General features: G+C 46.7%; 1 protein-coding gene across 1 annotated transcript in view; it reads left to right on the top strand.

The window, feature by feature from the left end:
* Window positions 1-21,587, top strand: part of LOC112110886 (metalloprotease TIKI1-like) — a 106,836-nt gene extending 85,249 nt beyond the window's left edge. The window contains exons 5-7 of the mRNA XM_026663349.2: window positions 7,815-7,905; window positions 17,757-18,011; window positions 21,145-21,587. Coding sequence (XP_026519134.1) covers window positions 7,815-7,905; window positions 17,757-18,011; window positions 21,145-21,328 — 530 coding nt within the window. The 3' untranslated portion in view covers window positions 21,329-21,587. The remainder of the gene's footprint in view (window positions 1-7,814; window positions 7,906-17,756; window positions 18,012-21,144) is intronic.
* Window positions 21,588-23,607: the final 2,020 nt, after the last annotated feature.

Raw genomic sequence — 23,607 nt, 5'->3', positions numbered from 1 at the left:
GTGCACTTTAACTAGACAGGTATAGTTAAACCTTTACAACTTTTGTGTGGGGACAAGCCCTTAAACAACTTAGAGAAAGGATCTTGCTCCTCAACAAAGGACAGAAGCTGCAAAATGACGTGAGAAACTTGCAGCAACAGAAGACACTTCAGCATAAAGCAAAGACCAGCAACAAGAGCCAGGAACAATCCCTCAGCTCTAGCATGGCTTTGCAAATGTTGGTGCCCATGCCCAGCCACAACACCACCACACGCTAGGTTAACTCTGTCACTGCCATTGACTTTGGTTGTCTGCTGAACTGTTATGGTCACTTAAGGTTTATTAACAGCTTCTGATGTTTAAACACTGACTAGTTGGATAACATATGTTTGGAAAAGAGACGTGGGATTTAACTTTAAGATGATTAATTTTCAATCATTTGCCTGTCTTAAACCACTGTTCAAAGCAAGTTGATGGATTAAAAGGCATGAATTCTCTTTGAGCAGTTTCTTTAACTGAATTAAAGCTCTTCTTCAGTTTCTGAATTTCATTGGACCTAGCCAGGTCATCCTTTTCTATTTAAAAAACCCACAGTTTTAGTTTAAAAGAAGATGAATCCTATTCCTTTTACCAAACTTCCCTTTGCCATCAGTACATTGTTTGGAGAAGCTAGGAGGTAGGTTAATTGCACAGGATCCACCTACTGAGTTTGGGAATAACTAATTTTGAGTTTAGCTCACCTAGAGAGTAGAATAGAGGAAGTGGTTGTAGGAGCTGTAACTTCTGTTGGAGGCGTGCCTCAGGAAAGGTGCAGCAGACGAAGCTGTAACGGCACGAACTCCTTTATTGCCCGTTTTTGCTGCTTTTCATTGTAGACTAAATTATGCAGGGTTCATAACTTAGTGCTGAGTTACGGCATCCGTTAGGCACAAAAAGAGCCTGTGTTGATAGACTGTGGGTTCACACATCCTTGAATTTGTATCACAGGGAACAATAATTCAATTTTCCTGATCTTTGTTTCTCCAGGCTATAATTTTAGTAATTTGGGGGTTAAATTACTCTGCACACTACATCCTAACTTCTACACAAACATACCCTGGTGAGGTCCCATGGGTGGAAACCGGTGGGTCTGTGGCCCCGTGCAAGCCCGTGCACTGGGATTTCTTGCACTAACAGGGTGACACTTCAGGCCAGTATGGAGGCAACCTGGACCAGAGCTAGTCCTCCCTCCATTGGATCCTTCGCTTAAACCCCTCTTCCGTCGCAGCTCTGGTCGCAGTCACGTGGCAGCATTTCTTTCATCCTGTTCGTTTTGTGAGGCTGATTCTTCCGTCTCTGCCAAGTGGGTAGCAAGATTCCATCTCTGTAGTTTAGGACAGTCTGGGTAGAATGGCTGATGATGCCAAGACAAATGGGAAATCTTTTCCAAGTGTGCGCTGGACACTACCCAAGTTAAGCTCGGTAAAAGGCATATGAAACTTATTACATCAGGGATTGTTTCTGCTATAGGCTGCCTTTGTTATGCCTTGTCAGGCTTTGTCAATATAGAATAGGAAGGTGACCCCACACAGGTCACTCTTGCCTCCCAGATGGTCAGCTGTTTTGTGGTCAATCTTTTTGCAAGATCGTTAATGGTAGATGAAGTTATCGGGTGACACACTCCTACAACCCTTTCCCCTGCTCCAGGTTATCATGTTTCATCCAGTTCAGCTCCTTTTAGGGAAAAACAGAGATTGGTATTGACAGAAGAACCTCTGCTTTTGGAAGTCCCTGTACATGAAAGCATGCTTGTCTACAATCACCCATCCCCTCCTGGAGAAGAACTCCTCTGCCTTGCTTTGGTGTATATCTTCTCCGCATTGGGTCCTAGAAACTGCATCTTGAGATTACTCCCTTCCAGTTGGCCAGGAGGCCATGCTTAGGTTCCATTTTTATTACTTCTTCCCCACTCTGCAGGGAAGTCATTTGGGAAAACATTAGCCCTGTGCCAGAGATCAGCCCAGAAGTTCAGGTTCCACCTCATGTAGTAACCTCAAGAGAATACAATGCTGTATTTTGCACTGTCCAGGTCATTCAGCGGGGTCTGCCTCCTCCTGGATTTAAAAAATTCAAACTCTCTGGTACAAGTGCCAAAACCTGTGCTCTGTGAGCTGGGTGATCAATCTGCGGGACTAACCCGTGTGATGTCTTCCTACATCTCCCCCATGGACCTGGTCTGCCTGGAATTTCTCCTTGTGTTTGTGTTCCTTTGGGTTACTGGCAGTTCAGGGCCCTTCCTCGCACCTTCACCAGCTGTTGGGAGGAAAGGACTCTTCACCTATCGGTGCCTTGATGATTGATTTGGTGGGTGAGTGAAACTCTAAAGGGAAGCAAGCAGAGAGTGAGTTGCTGTTCTTCCTGTCTCTCAGCTGTCTGAAAAATGGAGCCAAGAGCTATCCTTCATGCTCACAGGACATAGTCTGTGAGGTGGAAAGTAGATAAAGGAGAGTCAGGCTCGATCATACAAGTAAACTTAATTCAGTTAACCAGGTTTTGTCCTGGGCATATCTGCAGCTGTCATGGCAACTGTTCTGGATGTACTTCCTATTATTTTAAAATGTTTGACATTTCAGGAGCATTTTAGGAAAAGTGGTTACAGATTCTCCCTCCTTTCATAGGCTAGGTCTACACTACCCGCCTGAATCGGCGGGTAGAAATCGACCTCTCGGGGATCGAATTATCGCGTCTCGTCGGGACGCGACAATTGATCCCCGAATCGACGCTCTTATTCCACCAGCGGAGGTGGGAGTAAGCGCCGTCGACGGGAAGCCACGGAGGTCGATTTTGCCACCGTCCTTACAGCTGGGTAAGTCGGCTGCGATACGTCGAATTCAGCTACGCTATTCGCGTAGCTGAATTTGCGTATCTTAAATCGACCCCCCCTGTAGTGAAGACCTGCCCCTAGATGATTCTAAAAAATTAGAAGCCTGTTTGTCTAAGATATTTATAATGGCTTGTTTTAGCAATCCATAAATCACTAGCCCACAAAAGCCATCTGAATGTTCCTAACCCGGTCAGAGAAATAAACATCCTGATTTAGGATATCCCAGCCGTTAGGACCAGTTGCATCACTCTGTGGTTGCATCACCATAATCACATGCTATAGCTGCTCTTACCGCTACTCAGAGGGCATCGATCTAAAATGCATTTCCTGATAAACATTTTTGTTCACCCATATATATCCGCTGGTTTGTTATTGTGGGACAACTTGCAAGTTATGGGTTATGCGGGAGTTTGAGGGAAAAGTGCTGAGATATTTCTGCTAAAGAAATACACACAAAATTACATGGACTTCAAGTTTTAGTTTCTTTTTTACATGGACTTTAAAGAAAGGGCTGATCAAATTATTGATCTATCAGCATCAGATAGAATGTTTTGCTGAAAGTCTGACAGCGGCATCATTTACAAAATGCATTCTTGCGACATATAATAATTAAGAGACAAATTCTGGAACACCAGTGAAACCGCTACTATCTGGCATTTCCTCATTTGCTTGGCTAGAATTTTACAAATATCCAAATTCACAATGGTTTAATTTGGGTTCAGCAGTCCCGTGATGAAATGGATATTCTTGACTTAATTATAAAGAATAGAACACCTGTGTGTGTGTTCAAGGCAGGAAAGGCTGCAGACCAGAGAAACTGAGCATGTTGTGAAGAATTGTGTCACTTAGGATACTACAAAAAATTACAGAAACTGACCCAACCAAAACCCCTTGCCCAATAGAATCACATAATGCAGAACATTTGAGAGGGATGTTAGGAAGATTTGAAATTCAGGGGCCAATACTTTGACTGGTTTGTAAGCGCATGTTGGTCAGACAGCTTTGTTATTTGAGCATATTGCCCATCACAATCCCTGCACTCCACTTCCTTTCAGTACAGATTAAAGGCTTGGTTTTATTTACTCTCCAGTAGAGAGTATGGCTGAGCTGGTGCACACAACAGCTCCTCAGTTCCCTTTTGAGTCTGAACACAGAAGAATAGAGATTCATGGCTCCCCACCCCCTGCCAGAGTAAATTGACCTCTCAAATGCATCACTTCACCTAGTGGTATGAGGATAATGGAGAGCTGTGTACAGAAAGAAAGGAGGAGGCTTTCTGATGGGACAAGGGCCTGGGGCTTTTCTTTTGGGGGCATTCAAGTGTGTTAGGCCAAAATAGAAAACAGGTGAAAGAGGCCTACTCCCTGTCATGCTTCTGTGGACTCATTCTCTCATACAGCACGACTGTTTGATCTTAAACCTTGGGAGGGTGAATCCCCTCTCTTGTTGTTTATAGTTGCTTTCTGTGAGTAGATGGATCTGGTATATATAACCAGGGCTCTTACTCTAGAGGGGGCTTGGACTATGTGTGCCCAGAACAGAAACAAAGTAGTTAGTAATGACAACTTCACCTAGCTCTAAATAGGGGAGAGGCTCGCTATCCCGAATATCCATGAGATCCTGTGGCTGCGGCCCTCTCTCCTCTCCCCCTTCGTCTGCTACTTTCGCACGCACTATCACATCTAGAATGAGTGTGTAGGCTCCTCGGGGCACAGGCCTTCTCTTTCTCTTTGGAGTGAAGAGCGTCTGACACGCTTTTGGATGTTGCATAAACAAACAATATAACTATCTCATATGCATGATACATGAACAGCTGGGTGGTAGTGGTGTTGATTTCTGGTGGTTATCACTGTTGTGAAAGGAGTTTTTGAAGGCCTCATCACATGTCTGGGCATGTTTGTGAGCACAGTTGTGTTTTCACACATACATTTTTTTTTTGTTCCATTTCTCTTTTGCCGAGATTTATTAGCACGTGATTTCTCTCTGACAGTAGAGCCGTGTCCATTTGCTCATTGATGTCCGTGCAAAGGCTCCCATTGACTTCAGACTTTGGATCAGGTCCTGAGTCATTTTCCTAAAAGAAAACTTCAGTGTAATATAAAAAATGTTCTTAGCACGCCATCAAATTACAAAGAAGAGTAAGGACTGATTCAGGAAATGACTTAAGCATGTGCTTGGCTTCAGTGGTACTTAAACAGTGACTGCTTTCCTGAATGGCAGCCTAAATCACTGTTGTTATTTTTTGTAATTTTCATAAACAATACAAATTACAAAAAGGAAAATGACTTACAGCTTGTCTATGTTACCTAACGCTGCACATTTCACCAGCTATCCAGTAAAAGTATGCAATTGTGCAACTTTACAACTTGTCAAAGGTTCAAGACCAGGCAGTACAAAATCAGACAATATTACACAGATATAACATGTTCGGGTGGGGGTAACAATGACATAAACTTACACAAATAGGAAAAAGAGGGAAGGAGAAGGCTGGGGTGGAGGGTGGGAAGAGGGAGGGGAAAAAAGCAGAGAGGTGAAATTGAATGGAAGTCTGGCATTATTTGAGCTATCTCAGCATTCTTATGTCAAATGTACCATGAAACCTATCATATATCAGATACCTATCATATATCATATACTTGCTCTCTACGTGGATAAGCTAATCTTTCTTTAGCTGCAAACGCAGACAGGTCCGAATACTACTGCTCTATTCTGGGCATAAGCCTACTCCTCCATTTTTGTCAAATCACGCACTTGGTAATCATTGCGGCCCTCAAGAACCAAAGTCTTTGTGGTGGAGTGAAACCCAGCATGGTCGGTCCATAACCTACGATATAATTTTCAGATGAGGATTGGTTGCTGAAGCCAAGGGCTGTTTTCACTCTTGTGTCCACCTCTTTCCACAGCTGTCTGGCTGGGAAAGGGGTCCCATAGTATATGCATCAGGGTTCCCTTTTCTTTACTGCCGCACCAATGAACCTAAATTGCTGTTAGGAAAAAGAATAATTAAAACTCAGATAGGGAGTTGCCATTTTGACAATGTGATATAGATTAGGACACAGAAAATACAGCGTATTATTGAAATGTCTGAGAACCTGAGATTTTTAACACCTAAGGTAAGTGCTACTGTTTTAAAAACATAGATGGCTGATAATGAAATAAAACTTAAGAACCTTGGTATGGCTTTTGATCACTCCGTTTCCATGGAAAATCGTGTGTCCGACAGAGTACATCACAAATGCGGTGTCTTGTTTTATTCCAGATGAGCACTTTGCGCAGGCTGTGGCCTTACGTATCCCAGTCTGACCTTGCAACAGCAACTCACGCTTTAGTGATCATAGGCTTGATTATAGTCACTCCCGATCTAGCAGGGCAGCTTGCAACTTGGTCAGAACACATCCTCGTGTTTGTTCACTCGTTAGGCCCGCCTTGCCCGCTTGCCGCACTGTTTGGTTCCTAAAGTCCTTTTGGTGACTTCTCTTCAGACCCCAGCCTGTCAAGTATCGGAGCTCAGACCACACCATCCTTTACAGATATCACCATTTCTCCCCAGCTGGGAGGTAAACTGCTATAGTGAGCCTGGGGGTGTGGGACTTTGCTGCTCCTGGACATCTGTCTCAGTACCCCATCCCCATTTTGGGGGATATACCTTAAACCTCATTTTTCCATACATGATTTTTAATCTGACCCTCTTGGTTGGTTTTATTCCTATGCATTTAGGAGGGTGTTTTTGATTGGCATACTTTTTTTAACTGCTTGTGACAATTTTAACACCAAGTGCTTCTGCAGGAGGAAGGGAGTTCGCTACAAATTATAATTTTATTTAATAGCAGGCGGCAAATGACAGAACAGGATAGAGCTTTGAAAGTCTGTGCTGTACTTCCTGTGTCTCGGTCTCCTTCCCAGAATCTCTCTCTGAGGTATGAAAACAAACCTGAAGTCACAATCCGTCTGCATGCAGGAAGCAAGGTCCCGGGGAGGAATTTCTTTTCCCAGGCTGGTCAGCGTTTATTATAATAGACTGTCATAATTAATTCATTATGATGTCAGTCCACAGGCAAAGCAACATACACATCTGGCTGAAAATGGAGTGGACTTATAAATCACTGGCAGAATTATGCCAAAGCCAGCTAAAGTTTAGTGGATTTTACTGAAGTTATAGGTGAATATCTGTCTCTAATTGCTTATTTTAAAGGAAGTGAGAGATTGAATTCTGGCCAGGCCAGGGCAGTGTCTGACCCAAGTCCAGAGCTATTTTTAATTCACCACTGTTGGGTGCCTCTTAATTTAATAATCACAACAAAAGGTTTATGATATGATATTTAGGGCCTTTCTGTTTGCAGAGCACTTTGGTTATGTGCACTGAAGTAAATGCTGTTGCTCCATGTTGATACCAGTGTAACTTTATATCTCTGAATGACCTCATCTGTTATGAGGTCAGAGGGCAGTACCTGTTCACACACGTGCTGGTGCTTGAAGTGGTTTCCATCATATACAGGGTTTACAGTTTGGTTCAATGGCTCTCTGTACCCGCACTGTACAAACTGTTCCAGCGTCCCTGCCTGTGTGCCAATGTGCAGGAACACTTGGGAACAGTTTGGGATAGGAAGTGAAGGGTACTTTATCCAGTTGAATCTACAGGAGAAATGTAAGGAGGACAGAATCATTTATTTACCACAGTGGCATATTGGTGGTGATTAGCAGCAGGGAACTTCAGAATGACCCAATGAGAACATTCTGGCACCAGCCAGATCACCGGTATTGACACTTCTCCAATAATTTTGGTGTATGATGTACTTTTTCAAGAGCTCATAGAAGAGAAATGGAAACCAGTTGCTCTGACAGATCTTCTGCTCCTAGAAGTGCGGCTATGGTGGATTGTCGAGGGGCATTTTTCTTTGGGAGGGGTGAGGATGGTTACTGCTATTCTTGTTTGCTTTGCTCCAAAGTTTCTAATTTTTTTTCTTAACTGCAGGTCATTTCATGGGCAACAACACAGTGATTGATGTTTTGGGAAGAGAAGGGTATGAGGTAGAACACACTCCTGCTGGACAACCCATCAACAAGTAATATATTCATGTTTTTATCATATTTGAATAGCCATTGAGATAGATAAGCTGTAGACGACCATAGAGATACTGTGGAAATAGACAGACATCATTACACATAGACTGCTCTTCTTTGCTATTTCCCAGTACAATTCCTTTGCTCTGTTTATCTTCTGGGAGCTCATTTGGAAATGTGGTCTGCATGACACTTGCCAGGTTGCTTTTTCACATTGACTTGGACATGTTTTTCCCATCACTTCTAAAGCCTTGAGTTAGCAGGTAGTTATGAACGGCAAGTTAAATCTGTTTGGGCGGGCAAGCTGGCTTGTCATAGTGCAGCACAAAAAGGGAAGGGCTGCTGGTTTTTCTGTTTTATAGTCCCTTTTCCCCACCCCAACCCCAGCTTGGCACATCTTCCCCCACGTCCTGTGCTCCTGGGACCTTTCTCCCATTCCTTCCCTCTCTTGTGTGTTTAACCAGTCCCTCCCCGTGCCTCTTTTCCCCTTGTACACAAGTACAGTGACATATCACTTATCCTGAAAAGTCTTCCCTTGGTCTCACCTGTCACCCCATCCCCTGTACTCTCTCTAAACCCCCTGAGTCTGCTCTGCCTTGACTCCTTGTGCAACGCTCTCCTTGACCTTTCCAATCTGACTTCCAGCCTCTCCACTCTGGAGCTGGCCTCACCAGCATCCTCCATGACCCTCTTTGTACTAAGCTGTACTCTTGTACTGCTGCCACCGCTACCATTGATCACTCTCTCTTCCTCCATTTTATCCTTCTTTTTAGACGAGGACACTTTTCTATTCTGCTTCTCCTTGCTGAGCACTCTTTCCTCATCCTGCCTTCACTCCTACCTATGGATAGCCTTCAAGGTTTTCTCCTCAACTCACCTTGGTCTCCCTCTGTGCTCTCTCTCAGGTGTTCTGCCATGGTTTCAGTTACCAGAGAACTGCTCCATCTCCCCCTCAGTCTAGCCTTGCATCTCCCTCTGTCTCAGCCATCTCCTTCTGGACTTCCTGCCAATATTTCAGACTCCAAATCTCTGATCTCCCTGCTCTGCCTCCTTTCTCCATCACAACTGATCATTTCATTATTCTCCCTGCTTGGCTTGCCATCTTGGCCCCCATCTTCCATTGCTCTCTCCCCTGCTGCACATATGGGTACTCGCTAAATCCCATGTTCTGGCCTAGTATCTAAAATAAGCCCGTTCCCTTGTATTCTCACTGCTAAAACCTTTGTTCGCATTTTGGTCATCTTTCACCTTGACTACTGTAATATTTCGCTTTATATCTCCTTCCCCCACATACCTCTTCCTTGATTATTGTCATAGTTCCTTCTCTGAGCACCACAGTCACCATACCTCCTTCCCAAACACCTCTACTAAAGGGGCTCGCTGGGGCTGGGACCATCTTTTACTTGTGGTCTAATGTAGGAACTCCTAGGCACCACGGTACGACAAATAATATTAATGAAGTCACTTCCTTTCCTCCTGACCACGTCACCTTCCTCCTTGAATCCTTTCACTGGTGTCGACTATTACCACAAGGGATGTAAGCTCCTTGTCGGGCTACATTTTAACCTTGGCTTCTCACATGGTGCTGAGGATGCTTGGTCATGGTCTACACTTGCCCTTAAACCAGCCTCAGCATGGGTTTCAGCCTCATGCCTTGCCATAGCCCTATTGTCAGCAGTACTCTGTTCTCTAGAGGTTCTTGTCCTACACTCATCACTGTAGTATCTGAACACCACTGGGTAGCGCCCTGTGTAGGCGAGCCCTCTATGCTCATCCATAATAGCCAATCAGCATCTAATACTTGAATCGCTTCTTTTTTCAAAGAAAAAGTGCATGGTTTAAAATGAGGTTTCTGTTTGAGGAGAGCCTTTTGGCCAATCATTCTTTACAACTGCTGTGGCAACTTCTTACGCTCCAGAAAAAGAGAGCTCATGCCGTCCTAAATCCCACTTCACGTGGCCTCGAGATGGGAATAAAAACAAAGGCTAAAGAAAAGTCACAGCGTAAAATCTTGACCCCATTGAAATCAGTGGCAAAACTCCCCTTGCTTGGAACAGGGCCAGGGTTTTGCCCATAGTATTTTATACATCGAAGGAGGCAAGGGTGGGTGTCAAAGAAACAGGCCCCTAACTCCCACTGACAGTCAGGGAAAGTTCAGTGCCTAATTAACTGCCATTTGTGCCTTCGAAAACCTCCCCCTGAAATCAGAACTTGCTGCATTTTATGATGTACAGTGAGAGAGCTGAGAATGAAGCCATTGGTGGGGCTGTGGCTGAAACCTGCTGAACGAGGAAGGTGATCAGGGAGACAGAGATTAATCCTGTATTCAGAGAAAAAAATGAAGATAAATGGCTCTGTTAAAATGTTCGGAATAGTCATCTCGAACTATTTCAAAGCAGGCTTAAGATGGGAAATGAGTTTAGAACAGAATGAAAAACAAAGGAAGGAAAATCCCTCTTGGGATGATTTTGAGGCTCATGACAGGATAGCTCAGAGGCCTGGTAATGGGATACAGAGGCTTTCACCTCTCGGTCACTGGCTTGAACCTGCTTAGACTCATAGACTTTAAGGTCAGAAGTGACCGTCAGTCTGACCTCCAGCACGCTGCAGGCCACAGAACCTCACCCACCACTCCTGTAATAGACCTCAGGCTTAGTTACTGAAGTCCTCACATCATGATTTAAAGACTTCAAGTTGCAGAGAAGCAACTATTTACACTAGTTTAAACCTGCAAATGATCCGTGCCACATGCTGCAAAGGAAGGTGAAACCCCCCCGGGTCTCTGCCAATTTGAGCTGGGGGGAAATTCCTTCCCGACACCAAATAGACCTTAGACTCTGAGCAAGTGGGCAAGTCCCACCAGGCAGACACCTGTGAAAGAATTCTCTGTAGTTACTCAGAGCCCTCCCCATCTAGTGTCCCATCTCCAGCCATTGGAGATATTTGCTGCGAGCAGTCGCAGATCGGCTACATGCCATTGTAGGCAGTCTCATCATACCGTCCCCTCCATAAAGGTATCAAGCTCAGTCTTGAAGCCAGTGGGGTGGTTTTTTGGGTTTTTTTGCCCCCCACTGCTCCCCTTTGGGAGGCTGTTCCCGAACTTCACTCCTCTGATGGTTAGAAACCTTTGTCTAATTTCAAGGCTAAACTTGTTGATGGACATTTTATTTCCATTTGTTCTTGTGTCCACATTGGTGCTTAACTTAAATAACTTCTCTTTCTCCCTGGTATTTCTCCCTTTGATGTATTTATAGACAGCAATCCTATCTCCCTTCAGCCTTCTATTGGTTAGGCTAAACAAGCCAAGCTCTTTGAGTCTCCTCTCATAAGGTAGGTTTTCCATTTCTCGGATCATCCTAGCAGCCTTTCTCTGCACCTGTTCCAGTTGCAATTCATCTCTCTTTAAACATGGAAGACCAGAACTTCACAGACTATTCCAGATGAGGTCTCACCAGTGCCTTGTATCCTGGTACTAATACTTCCCTGTCTCTACTGGAAATACCTTGCCTGATGCATCCTAGGATTGCATTAGCCTTTTTCATGGCTGCATCATATTGGCGGCTCAGTCATCCTGTGATCAACCAATACAGTCAGGTCTTTCCTCTGCTCTGTCACTTCCAACTGATACATCCCCAGCTTATAGCAAAAATTCTTGTTGTTAGTCCCTAAATGTGCACCTTGCACTGTGCACTATTAAATTTCATCCCATTTCTATTGCTCCAGTTTACAGGGTCATCCATAGCTTCTTGTATGATACAGATGCCTCCCCTCCCACCCCACCCCGGGTTATGCAAACCCGATTTACGCAAATCCACACTTACAGAAAAAATTCTGTAAGCTAGAAATAGGAGGGTTTTTTGGTTTGTTTTGGGGTTTATTTTGTTGTTGTTTTGCATAAGGGTCAGGTATATGTTTCTGACTTACGCAAAATTCGAGTTACGCAAGGTGTTCCGTAACAGAACGCTTGCGTAGGTCGGGGAGCGTCTGTATTCCGGTCCTCCTCCGTATTGGCAATATCTCAGAACTTTGTGTCATCTGCAGATTTTATAAGCACACTCCCACTTTTTGTGCCAAGGGCATTTAATGAAAATGTTAAATAAGATTGGTCCCAAGACCAATCCCTGAGGAACTCCACCAATAATCTCCTTCCAGCCTGACAGTTCACCTTTCAGCATGACCCGTTGTAGTCTCCCCTTCAACCAATTCCTTATCCACCTTTCAGTTCTCTATTAATCCCCATCTTCTCCAATTTAATAATTTCCCATGTGGACCTGTATCAAATGCCTTACTAAAGTCCAGGTAGATTAGATCTACTGCATTTCCTTTGCCTAAAAAAATCAGCTATCTTCTCAAAGATTGGGCTGGCACAATCTACCTTTTGTAAAAGTATGTTGTATTTTATCCCAAGTATCATTAACCTCTACGTCCTTAACTACTTTCTCTTTCAAAATTTGTTCCGAGTCCTTGCATACAATTGAGGTCAAACTAACAGGCCTGTAGGTCGGTAAATGGTCAAAAGTCATTCCCAGATGATGGCAATCTATGACATATGATCTCAGCCCAGCCCCAGTGGACATGTAAGCACATTCCCATGCCCGCTATCCTAGGAGGCTGTCTCACCGTAAAAGACCTGCATGAATATGGGAAGTAAAATGTCCCTTTAGCTTTATGTCCTATCCCTGCAGGTCGGGGAAGTATCTTGGCATCAGTCTGGCACTGTTCATTGGCCCTGAAGTCACTTGTAACATTATTGTAAAATGGGAAGATAAACATAAGAGACGAGGGGAAGAACAGCAAGTGGCTGAAGCAAACGCTTCGGAGTGAAACAGAAAGGAAGCCAATCTGCAGCACAGGGAACAGAGCAGAGTGAAGGGCTGTCAGGTAAGGGGGGGGGGGGAGAGAGGAGGGTGAGGATAAATAGAGCTGCACATAAACAGCCTGCCCTCCAGAGGTGTGATATTGTGTAGTGGCAGCATCCTCAGCTTCCCTCTTAGGTCAACCTGAGGTCCCCTTTGAGCCACCGTCGTGCAAAGGGAACATACAGGGGCCATAGCCCTGACTTGCATGCTCACTCTCTGTGTGCATGCGCACGCTTTTCTGTGAATGGGGAACCAGACAGGAGACCGAGTGAGTTGAGCTCACAGCTCTGGGAGGAACCGGCAGAGCCAGCTGCGGCAAGGGCACCTCTGAGAGGGGCACTCTGTGGGGGCTAGGATGTTGAAAGGGCAGGAGCTTGAGCATGGAGGGGGAGGCAGAGCTCCTGCCCTAGCAAAGGGCGAGGAGGAGAGAGACACTGCTCCAGCCCCACAGCAGAGAGCACTGAGGACAGTTATATATATAGTGCCCTGAATTTAATTAAGCTCCCGGTGTCTCTATTTTGAGCTGTTAAATGTTATTCCTGATTTTAGGCTGAATATGTATTTCATAAAATATTCATCATACAATCACAGCCGTGATGAGTGCGACTCCCGCTCCCCTCTGCAGCTGCCGCGCTCAAGGAGAGTTCTGCCGGGGCGACCTGGCCCCAGGGGAGGGGGATGCGCCATGTCTCCAGGCCTCTGACTATCCCTGGGTCCCTTTGGGTCTGGGATCTGCTGCCATTCAAAGGCCTGAGATCTGCACCTGTAATAACCGGGTCACTCTAAAAATACGAGGATGATGTGTGTGAACAGTGAATAGAACAGGTGCCCTGTGCTATTTGAATAGGCGCCTCCTATACTCACCAAAGGATTGGATTCCGAAATCTCACTGTGATGTGTTTGTGGCAGTGCCCATGAAATGCTAGGTGCTTTCCAAACCCTCACAAAGGGGTGGTCCTTGCTCACAGTTTCAGGACAGATGGGATGACAGAGGTTGGGGGAAGGACAACAAAACAGGTCCACGTAGGCAGCACAGTAGCAGTGGGTCTTTAAGAGGGAATTAAATGTGGAGGAGCTCAGCAAGTTTGTAGCATGCCCAGGACCCAGCGGTGATGCTATAAGAAGCTGAGAGAAGGGCAGGCAAGACTGGGTGGAGGGAACCAGGGCACTGTAGTGCTTGAAAAGGGAAGAATAGCTCAGGATCTGTTTGCATTCCAAACCCAGCCATGTATTAAGTGTCTCTATCTGAGATCTTTCTTCAGAGGGCCTTCTCCTTCTCATTTCTTGGCACTGCCTCTGTCCTCTCAGTCATCCTGGCTCAGAGTTCAGTTCTCAGTTTTCTTCGGGAATTGATTGCAAATTCACTCCTAATTTCGTTCTCCCCTTGCAACGGGGACTCGCATTCCATTCCACGTCCTCTCGCCTTTGATCTGTTTGATTGAAACTTGCTTTAAATTCCATCACAAAGTTCAGGTTCAGTGACCAGACCAGTCTGGAAACTCCAAACTCTCACTGAAATCAGCCCATCTCCTCTCTGGGAGCCTGACTCTGCCGTTGCAGCAGGAGAAGGGAAATGCTCATTGTACTCCCAGGGAATGGTCAGCTGGTGAAAGCAACATTTTTTTGTTCACTCTCTTCCTTTTATATTTAAGAACACAAGAACAGCCATCGTGGGTCAGACCAATGGTCCTTCTAGCCCAGTATCCTGTCTTCTGACAGTGGCCACTGTCAGATGTTTCAGAGGGAGTGAACAAAACAGGGCAATTATTAAGTGATCCATCCCTTCTCCTCTAGTCGCAGCTTCTAGCAGTCAGAGGTTTAGGAACACCCAAAGCATGGGGTTGCATTCCTGACTGTCCTGGCTAATAGCCATTGATGGACTGATCCTCCATGAACTTATCTAGTTCTTTTTTGAACCCAGTTACAGTTTTGGCCTTCACAGCATCCCCTGGCAATGAGTTCCACAGGTTGACTGTGCATTGTGTGACAAAGTACATTCTTATGTTTGCTTTAAACCTGCTGCCTGTTAATTTCATTGGGTGACCTCTGATTCATGTGTTATGTGAAGGGGTAAATAACATTTCCTTAGTCACTTTCTCCACACCATTCATGGTTTTATTGATCTCTATCATATCCTCCTTCAGTTGTCTCTTTTCCAAGAGGAACAGTGCCAGTCTTTTAAATCTCTCCTCCTGTTCTAGACCCCTAATCGTTTTTGTTGCTATTTCTTCTACTTTTTCCAATTCCAATATAGCTTTTTTGAGATGAGGCAACCAAAACTGCATGCAGTGTTCAAGGTGTGGGCGTATCATGGATTTATATAGTGGCATTATATTATCTGTCATATTATCTATCGCTTTCCTAATGGTTCCCAACGTTCTGTTCGCTTTTTTTGACTGCCGCTGCACATTGAGCGGATGTTTTCAGAGAACTATCCACAATGACGCCAAGATCTCTTTCTTGAGTGGTAACAACTAGTGTAGACCCCATCATTGTATATGTATACTTGGGATTGTGTTTTCCAATGTGCATTACTGTGCGGTTATAAATATTGAATTTCATCTGCCATTTCCTTGCCCAGTCACCCAGTTTTGTAACTCTTTGCAGTCTGCTTTGGACTTAAACTATCTTGAATAATTGCAGCCAAAGACAGTCTCCAGCCTGTCTGCTGCTTTTCCTCATGCTATAAGTTAACCTCCAGATCACTCAGGTATTCAGGCTGTGCTCCAGCTTTGAATGGAATGCCGTTAAAAAGATAGATTGTCCAGGTGCTTAAGAGGAATTTGCTTGGGCTCCACTTGAGGGAAAATACCCTTTCTTACAGACACCAAGGATTGGGTTGTAGCTTTAAAGCTACTTCCCTGCATCAGGCATGGTGCAGAGCTGCAGTGCCCCAAAAGGGGCACCAGGCAGATAGTGTCTGCTTGAAGATGAGGCAGATTTCTTCCCTGGTTGCACCAGCTCCTACTTCACCGCCAGCATGGGTGGCGGGTGGAGCCCCCCGGCCCCACCTGTTCTGCCTGAGGTCACCCTCGCCCCCTCGTGGCTGGAGGACCCCAACCCCTCTCCCCCCGCCCAGAGGATCCCTGGGCCGGCCGAAGCCGCCCCAGCAACGCCGCACCTCCCCTCCTGAGACCCCAAGCCGCCCTGTGGGAAAAACTTGTCTTTTCTTGAAGAACCTGAGTCTAGGGAGGAACCCGAGAAGCTGAGTAGCACATACTGCCTCCTCAGCCGCCCCGGAACCTGCATGGGGCATAATGATAAGCAAAAACTTCCCGTGCAGACCGCACAACCAGTGCCCAGCGGCTGCAGTACACCGGGGAGGCTTAGCTTGCCCTGGCCTATTATAGCCACCGCCTATGGCAGCCAGGTTCAGAGGAAGAGCAGCAGGCCCATAACTGCTTTTTAGAGGCGGGAGTGGTCCCTGTGCTCCCCAGAGCCAGCCTTGTGGGGGAAAGAACCTTCCTTGCCCCAGCACATGGCCTACCTGCAAGTGTCTCCTCTCTGCAGCATGCTTCAGCTTTGCTATCCTAGGGGCCTCCAGCCTCTAGCGCTGGCCTAGATCCCCCCCTGAATCGATGGGATCTGCTGCCACCAAGCGGCAGGCTGACCTGACCCACATCTCCCATTAAAACTCTCCATCCCATAGGGGCCCCTTACTGTAGTGCCTGAACATCTCACAGGCTTCCATGTATTTCTCATCAGCACACACCTGCGAGGTAGGGCAGGGCAGGTCTCTCTTTTGACAGATGGGGAGCAGAGCAACGAGAGACTAAGTGACTTGCCAAGGTCACCGGGAGAGCAGGGAACTGCATGCTGGTCTTTCAGCTCTCAAGCCTGTGCCCTAACCACTGAACCATCTTTTCTAGCTGCCAGTGAATACTTCAGAACTGGTGTTTAGATTCCCCAGTGGAAACGGCAGCATGGCCGTGAGTGTGGCTTAACCCTGTAACTAAGATTCTATCAGAAGCTGTATCAAACTCTTCATTAAAAGGCCAGTTATAGACCATCTCAAATGCATTCTCTGCTTCTGTTTGTCCCATCTCTGAGGGCCTACATGGCTCCAGGGATTGCTAATGACATATAGAGCCTTTCGTCGCTAGATCGCTTATTTACAAGATGCAGATTTGGAATGGTGAGGGTAATTCAGCTTACCCCAAGGGATGTGGTAAATTGTCCATCCTTTGGAGCCTTTAAACCTAGGCCAGGTCTACACTACGGACCTATATCGGTATGACCACATAGCTTGGGGTGTGAAAAATCTAAAACCAATGCAGTTATACCAACCTAACCCAATGTGTAGACAGCGCTGTGTCGATAGGTGACAGAGCTCCCTCCTCTCGAGGAGGTGGATTAACTACGCCAAGGGTAGAAACTCTCCCATCGGCGTAGGAGCGTTTTCCCTTAAGCACTACAGCAGTGCAGCTGTGCCGCTGCAGTGTTTGAAGTGCCGACCTGCCCCCAGACTGGCTGCCTTTCTAACAGATCATTCCACCTCAAGCTGGGCCGGATGCAGGAATAACAGGGCTGTGCTATGGAGGAGGTCAGACCAGATGAGCATCATGGTCCCTTCTGGCCTTAGAATCTCTTATTTTTTGGCCTGATTCTGAGAAACGGTGAGTATCTGCCAGTCTGACTTCAGCAGGCACTCAGCGCCTCTCAGCAGCGGTGTTTTGGCAATGTCATCAGCCAAGTGCATTATGTTATCCTTGAATGATCTTTTCCTCCTGAGCTCCGCCTGTGCATTGCTCCGTGTCGGAGACACTCTTTCCTTAGGCCCTCTGAACTGAAGAGACTCTGCTTGACCCGACGTGTGACTTGGGGGGGAAACAGAGGATGGGTAGATGATAAGATTTAAACCAGCAGAACTTCCAGGGGGAAATACTTGTTGACGTAGGGGATCAGGAGGCTGCATGGCATCTCGGTTGCCATGGGGCTGGACCAAGACCTCCACTCAAGGGCGTTCCAAACATTCTGGTTTTCTTTCCTCCCAGCGGGAAGAATCAAAAAACCTGGTCAACCTTCTCATCATCCTCACCGGCGTACACCCCCTATGTGATCGCCCAGGAGCTGCACCGCCCGCCGCATCCTCAGAAAGAGGAAGAGGAGCTTCTGCCCCACCTGCTGCTGCCTGAGAGTGTCGACCTGATGGAGAAAGTGGACAGGAAATACAAGAAGAAGAAGAAGAAGCAACAGAAGAAGCAAAGGCTGCGCCAGTTTAACGACCTCTGGGTTCGCATTGAAGAAAGGTACCAACCGGTGGGGGAGGGAGGGCACTCCGCTACATTAAGATTGGCTGTTTATCGCGGCTCATTAACATACCACAAACCCTGTGTTTTAAACTCTGCTCACTTCCTCTGGGGCAAATCCAAAGAGCAGAATTCGGCCTCTTATCTCCTGCAATTCTTATTTATGCATTTAGATTTAAATAATAATAAAAAGGCACCTGTTCATGTCTCTAGTGCCCTAACACACCATTAACAATGCAATTGGTTCTGTCTGCATAATTGGGTTAGTATCAAAAATAAGGTGGGGTTGGGGTGGGGAAGAGGCGACTAAGGTGGTTTTCCCGACCAAGAGAGCTGACCCTCCTAGGACACATATAACCACAAGAGCCATAGCCGCCTTTTGAACTGTGTGTCGTTCCTCAAGCACCTTCCATCTGCCACTGACCCACTGCTAAATGTGCATCTGTAGATTTACTTATTTCCTTCCCATCTGATAAAATGCAGCTCTGATCCTCCATCACCTTGTGCCAACATTTCCCCCTGTGCAATGTGCTCATTCGGACTGGGAGCGTTCCACTTCCACTGTGTGCTGTTTAAATGACTGCCGAAGGGGCAGGGCAATGGAGAATCGGCCCCTACGAATTTTGAACAAGTTTCTCAATTCAGTTCAGTGGGACTCCCTGCATCATTATTCATAATCATTATTTTTCATCAGCCTCAAGGTAGAGAACACTTCAGAGCACCTGCACCGCCTTGATACATTACATCAATATATCCTGGCTTTTCCATCCCTCTGAGTGATATATTATGGGGACAGGTTGGGGGAGAACTGCAATGGCTGTTCTTGTCTGAGTTTAAATGCAGAGATGATCATTCTACTGTTTATTACATATGGTTGCATAGGTTGCTCTAATTTTCGTTTACTGCAGGTAATAAAGTTGATGTTAGTTATAGTTGGTGGTGGTTTTTATTGCTATAGTTGGTATTAGCTTGACCTTCGGCAGACAGTCCTAAAGGATAACGCAGAGCCTTTACCAGTGTAGGCCCTGACCCTTCATACACCCACACACGTTTAACTTGAGGCATGCGCTATTCCTACTGAAGGCAATGGAACTACTCGTGCTAAGCCTACTCCTCTGTGTTTGCAGGATCAGCTGTGGTAAGATGGGAGGAAGTGTCAGTTGAGCATAACCGGGGGTAAGGGCTGTTTCTCCAATTTCCACTTCAGGAATGCGCTAGTCAGACCTCCAGGGAGAAAGTTCTGTTGGTGGCTACTGTCAGCAACACCCTCCTGACTCCAGGTGTATGTGCCTTTAGGGCCTCGGGACTGGCAGAGACCAGATCTCGTTTTTTGCTCCTTTGCAGTTTTCTTTCCACCCATGAAATGCATCACTTGAACCAGAAACAAAGTCTGATTTTTAGTAGTGACCCTAGCAGCAGAGGGAGTAAATGGCTAGAGGATGAGCCTCCCAAACATCTTCTGTACTGGGGGAAAACAAGTGGAGTGATGTTTATTTCTTCTTGGTTATCTGCCCGGTGCCTTCCAGCTAGGGAGAACTGTAGGACGCCACTGTATATGCACCATACTCTCACTAACCTGCCCATCACTGCCCTTCAGGTTCGATTCTTTCCATTGCAGGGGTCTCTGCCCTGTGTTTGAATGTGTGGCAAATTAATACTAACTTTACGCCCTAGATATCCTACATTATCTCTGGGTGATGGACAGTTCCCGAAAAGAGCAAACAAACCCCTTTGCATGCTTCTGTTGTGCTAACTACCCCACCTAGTGGCGCTGTTTCACGTCACTGATGAAATTCAGTCATTCACAGGAGCCCTTCAGACATAAATACTCAGTCCATCTCGGAAGTCACAGCCCTTACTCCTATATATCCATCTCTGTCCGTGGGTAAATCTGTTGTGCTTGGGTCTGGGCCATTCATAACTTAACTCCTGTGAGCACATAAACATGAAAGGCCTAACTCAAGTGATTTCATACAGTCTTGTAGTGGGCTTGGCCTGAATTGCTCGTCTGTGCTCCTGTATGTATCTGCTGTCTGCTTTGTTGCACTGCCAGCTGGCTTCTGTCCAGTTACTGTAGGAGCCACCTGCGGGGGCTTTTGGATATGGAGTGGTAAGTGTTTTCAAAAAGCAGACTAATTGCTTTCAAATTCCCCAAGCATTTTTGCTTAATGCACTTGGCCAGCGTAAAGCAGGAATAGTGCACAGCAGCTGGAGCTCGCTGGTGCAAGTGAAATGAATACGCTTGTACTGTTGGGCAGGTGTGCTTGCTGGAATTTATTTTAGTTTCCACCTAACAATGCTGGGCCAGGGGATTTGAGCTGTGTCCACCTATAGCCTCAGGGTCAAATCTGGCTCCAACCTCTTATCCAGAGAGCAGTGCCCACAGCTCACACTCTTCTTTGGGACAGGCTTTTCATGTGGACCTTTGCTTCTCGGTCTCTAGACCGAGAAGCATTTCTAATAGATGCCTGGATTTTCCTCACTCTCACTGTCCCATGTATGGCCTATGTGCTTTCTCCACCTGCCAGTGGTGCCCTTTCACGTGGAGCATCACTTATATGGAGGCTGCAGAGAGGCTTGGTTCATGCTAACATGCACGTGCAAACCGGGGAGAACCTGGACGGGGTTCAGGCTCAGCTGTTGAAAGCAGATGCATCAACCCTATAAATTGGTGCCACGTGTGCGGCAATAATGCTGGTCGGCAAAGCCTTCTCTGTGGCAAGGCGAGATTTGCTTATCTGCTATGGTTGCTGATCAGCCGAAAGGCTGGCTGCAGGGGCTCGGGAATGTTGCTAATACCTCTCTGCTCCCCTGGGATTGACTGTCCCGTCTGTGAGTGCAGGGGAGTCTAATCAGGTAGATCCCAGCTCAGGGACAGGAGTAACAGCCGTCAGTGGGGCTAGAGAGGTTCAGCGTGGGGAGAGTGAAGGGCTCCCTTTCTTTGTGGATCCAGGGGTCAGGGAGGCCAAACTCACGGCCTCATTCAGGAACCCATAAGATCTGCAGGCAACTCCACAAGTTGCCCGTGGACCCTCCTGTGGGCATTTCTGTGACAATTTGACTCCTGGTCCGTGGTGATCATTGACCCTTGTGACTAACTGCTGACCAAGATTCTTCTCTGTTTGCCTTGCAGTACCACTGACCCACCTCCCCGGATTCGCATCATTAATGGCTACATTACAGTAGAACCTCAGCCACGGGGACACGGGCGATCCAGTCACCTCCACACAGAAACCAGCAGGGCCCACGTGCCTGTTCACTCTCTGCTCATCTTGCTATTGACACGGGCGTTGCAGACATTAACAATGCTGCAGTGAGACTTGGGGTGAAACTGCAGGGTCTTTGGCTAAAAAACTTGTGGGGGGGAAAATAGAAGACCAGAATCTCCAGGTGGGATGCCTGTTCTTTGGAATATCTTTAGACTCCTCCTTTTCCTGAATCTGGACCACTAACACTATTAACTGGCTTGACATGCCTAATACAGGAGAAGATATTTTTAATGAAAGCCATTATTTATTCTTCTCTTGCAGAAGAATTATTGCAAGGTATCCCATAATGCTCTTGGGAGATGTACAATGTCGCTGTAACATAGCTGTTGTTTAGCTGTATGAACCCGACTAAATATATTTTTTTGCCTTCACTGCCTCACGTGGTGCAATACGTTAAACGCTACTAACGCATTGGTGACTTTGGCCAGAAGAGAACGTTTTGGCCACATCAGCACAGCTGAGAGGAAGAGGTTGGTATCTGATGTCTGTGTTGGTATCTGCCACTTCGATTTCTCCTCATTTTGGGCCCCAAATGATACATTTCATTTAGGGGAAAATGTTCAAAAGCACCGACGTGGGTTGGGAGTTTAAAGTCCTGTTGAAAGTTGCTTTTGACAATGTTACTGTTAATCAAGACTGGCCTTCTCTGAGCAGAGAAGCATTGCATGTAAAACGTGTGCTGAGGGAATCCGGGCCCTTAGTGCTTAACAACGTTTCTGAGGGGAGAGACGCTACGCCAAAATCACATTGAGTCAAACCCCTCCATTGGCTGGGCTTTTCTGTAGTGCAGCCCTGTTTCTTCTCCCATTCATCTCATTTTTACTCAGACCTGGTCTACACCTATCTAGGTCACTCGGGGCTGTGAAAAATTCACTCCCCGAGGGGCAGAGTTAAGTCGACATAAGCCCCGGGGTAGACACTGCTAAATTGACATCCTCAGGAGACCCCTTTCCGTCACGCTAGTAAGTGTCTGGGCCACGGGGGCGTAGCTGCAGCACTGCAGCTGTGCCGCTTGTAGTGTAGACGTGGCCCAGAGTGCCCAGAAATACGAGCTATTGGGGTACGTCTACACTGCAGCTTGGAGCCCCAGTAGACACATATGCGCCAGTTCTGCTCTAGCTAGTGCACTAAAAATAGCAGTCTTACCATGGTGACTCAGGCTTGCCATCCGAGTACCAGCCCATCTGAGATCCCAGGTACGTACTCGGGCGGCTGGCACCCAGATGTCTCCCCAAGCTGAAAATGACCCCTTCCAGCTCCTGTGTAGATGTACCATTAGCTGAGGTGGTGTGAAGCGGGTCCAAAGGGCTCCTGGCGCCTCAGAATGCCCCCCGACTGTGCGACAGGGCAAGCCTTTCACTAACCGCTGGCAGCTGGTTGGGGAAATGAACTGAACCAGCTACACTTCCCATTTTCTTTTAACTAAAGCCCCAGCTTCCCCTTTCCTCCTCCTATCTGGTGTGACCTCTTCACAGTCGCCACTGCACAAACCAGTCAGTGCTGGCTTTTCTCCCCGCTCCCCACAGGCTCATACCTGTGCCTCTGCCGCTGTTCAGAGCTGTTCCCCAGCAGCGCTAACAGGAGTGAAAAGGCCACTGGGGAAGTTGGAGTTTGACCCTCCACTGGGTCTCTTATAATCCCTAACAGTCCGTGGCCTGTCAGGCATCAGCGTAGCTGAAGCAATAATCCTGCCAGGGCTACATTCAGCCTTTGTTCATGTAATACTTGCTTTGGGGTTAATGCTTGAGTCCAACCAAGGACAGAATAGGGCCCTTACTGGTTTATTTAACCACATTAATTGTTCATCTATGTAAACTGCATCCTGAGACACAATCTCACCGAAATATAATTGCTTTTCGTGGAGGGTGGCGTACACTCTGTGCATGGGCGAGACCATGGGTCCAACAGAGCTGTCACCTTTGCTCCCAGATTCCAGGGCTAGCAAAGTTTAGCCCTGGAACCAGTTCAGCCAGCCTCAGGAGCCGTCCCAGCAGCCATGGGTAGCCAGAGGTGCTCAGACTCCGGAGTGTGGCTATTTTGTTGGCCTTTGGGGCTTGTGTCCACTTGACAAGACTTTTGGAAGATTGTAGTGGAGCTCGGCGGTAACAGAAAAGTTCCCTGAACCCGCCTAATGGACCTAAGATCTGCCTAAGGGACGTCTCTCCACCTGTCTGTCCAAAGCAACTGGGATAGCTTCGGTTGTCTTGGCTCATTGTCCTGAGGTTCGGTCTGCATCGGGGTGGGGGATCTTCTAGGTTCTGGAGTCCCATCTAGGGCCTCCCTTACCATGTTGGCCAGAATCCCTAGGCTGCTGTCTCCAGAGCCAA

The sequence above is a fragment of the Terrapene carolina genome, unplaced genomic scaffold (genome assembly GCF_002925995.2).
Source record: "Terrapene carolina triunguis isolate 2854851 unplaced genomic scaffold, T_m_triunguis-2.0 Scaffold33356, whole genome shotgun sequence".
Lineage (NCBI taxonomy): Eukaryota > Metazoa > Chordata > Testudines > Emydidae > Terrapene > Terrapene triunguis.
This window is presented reverse-complemented; position numbering and strand designations above follow the sequence as displayed.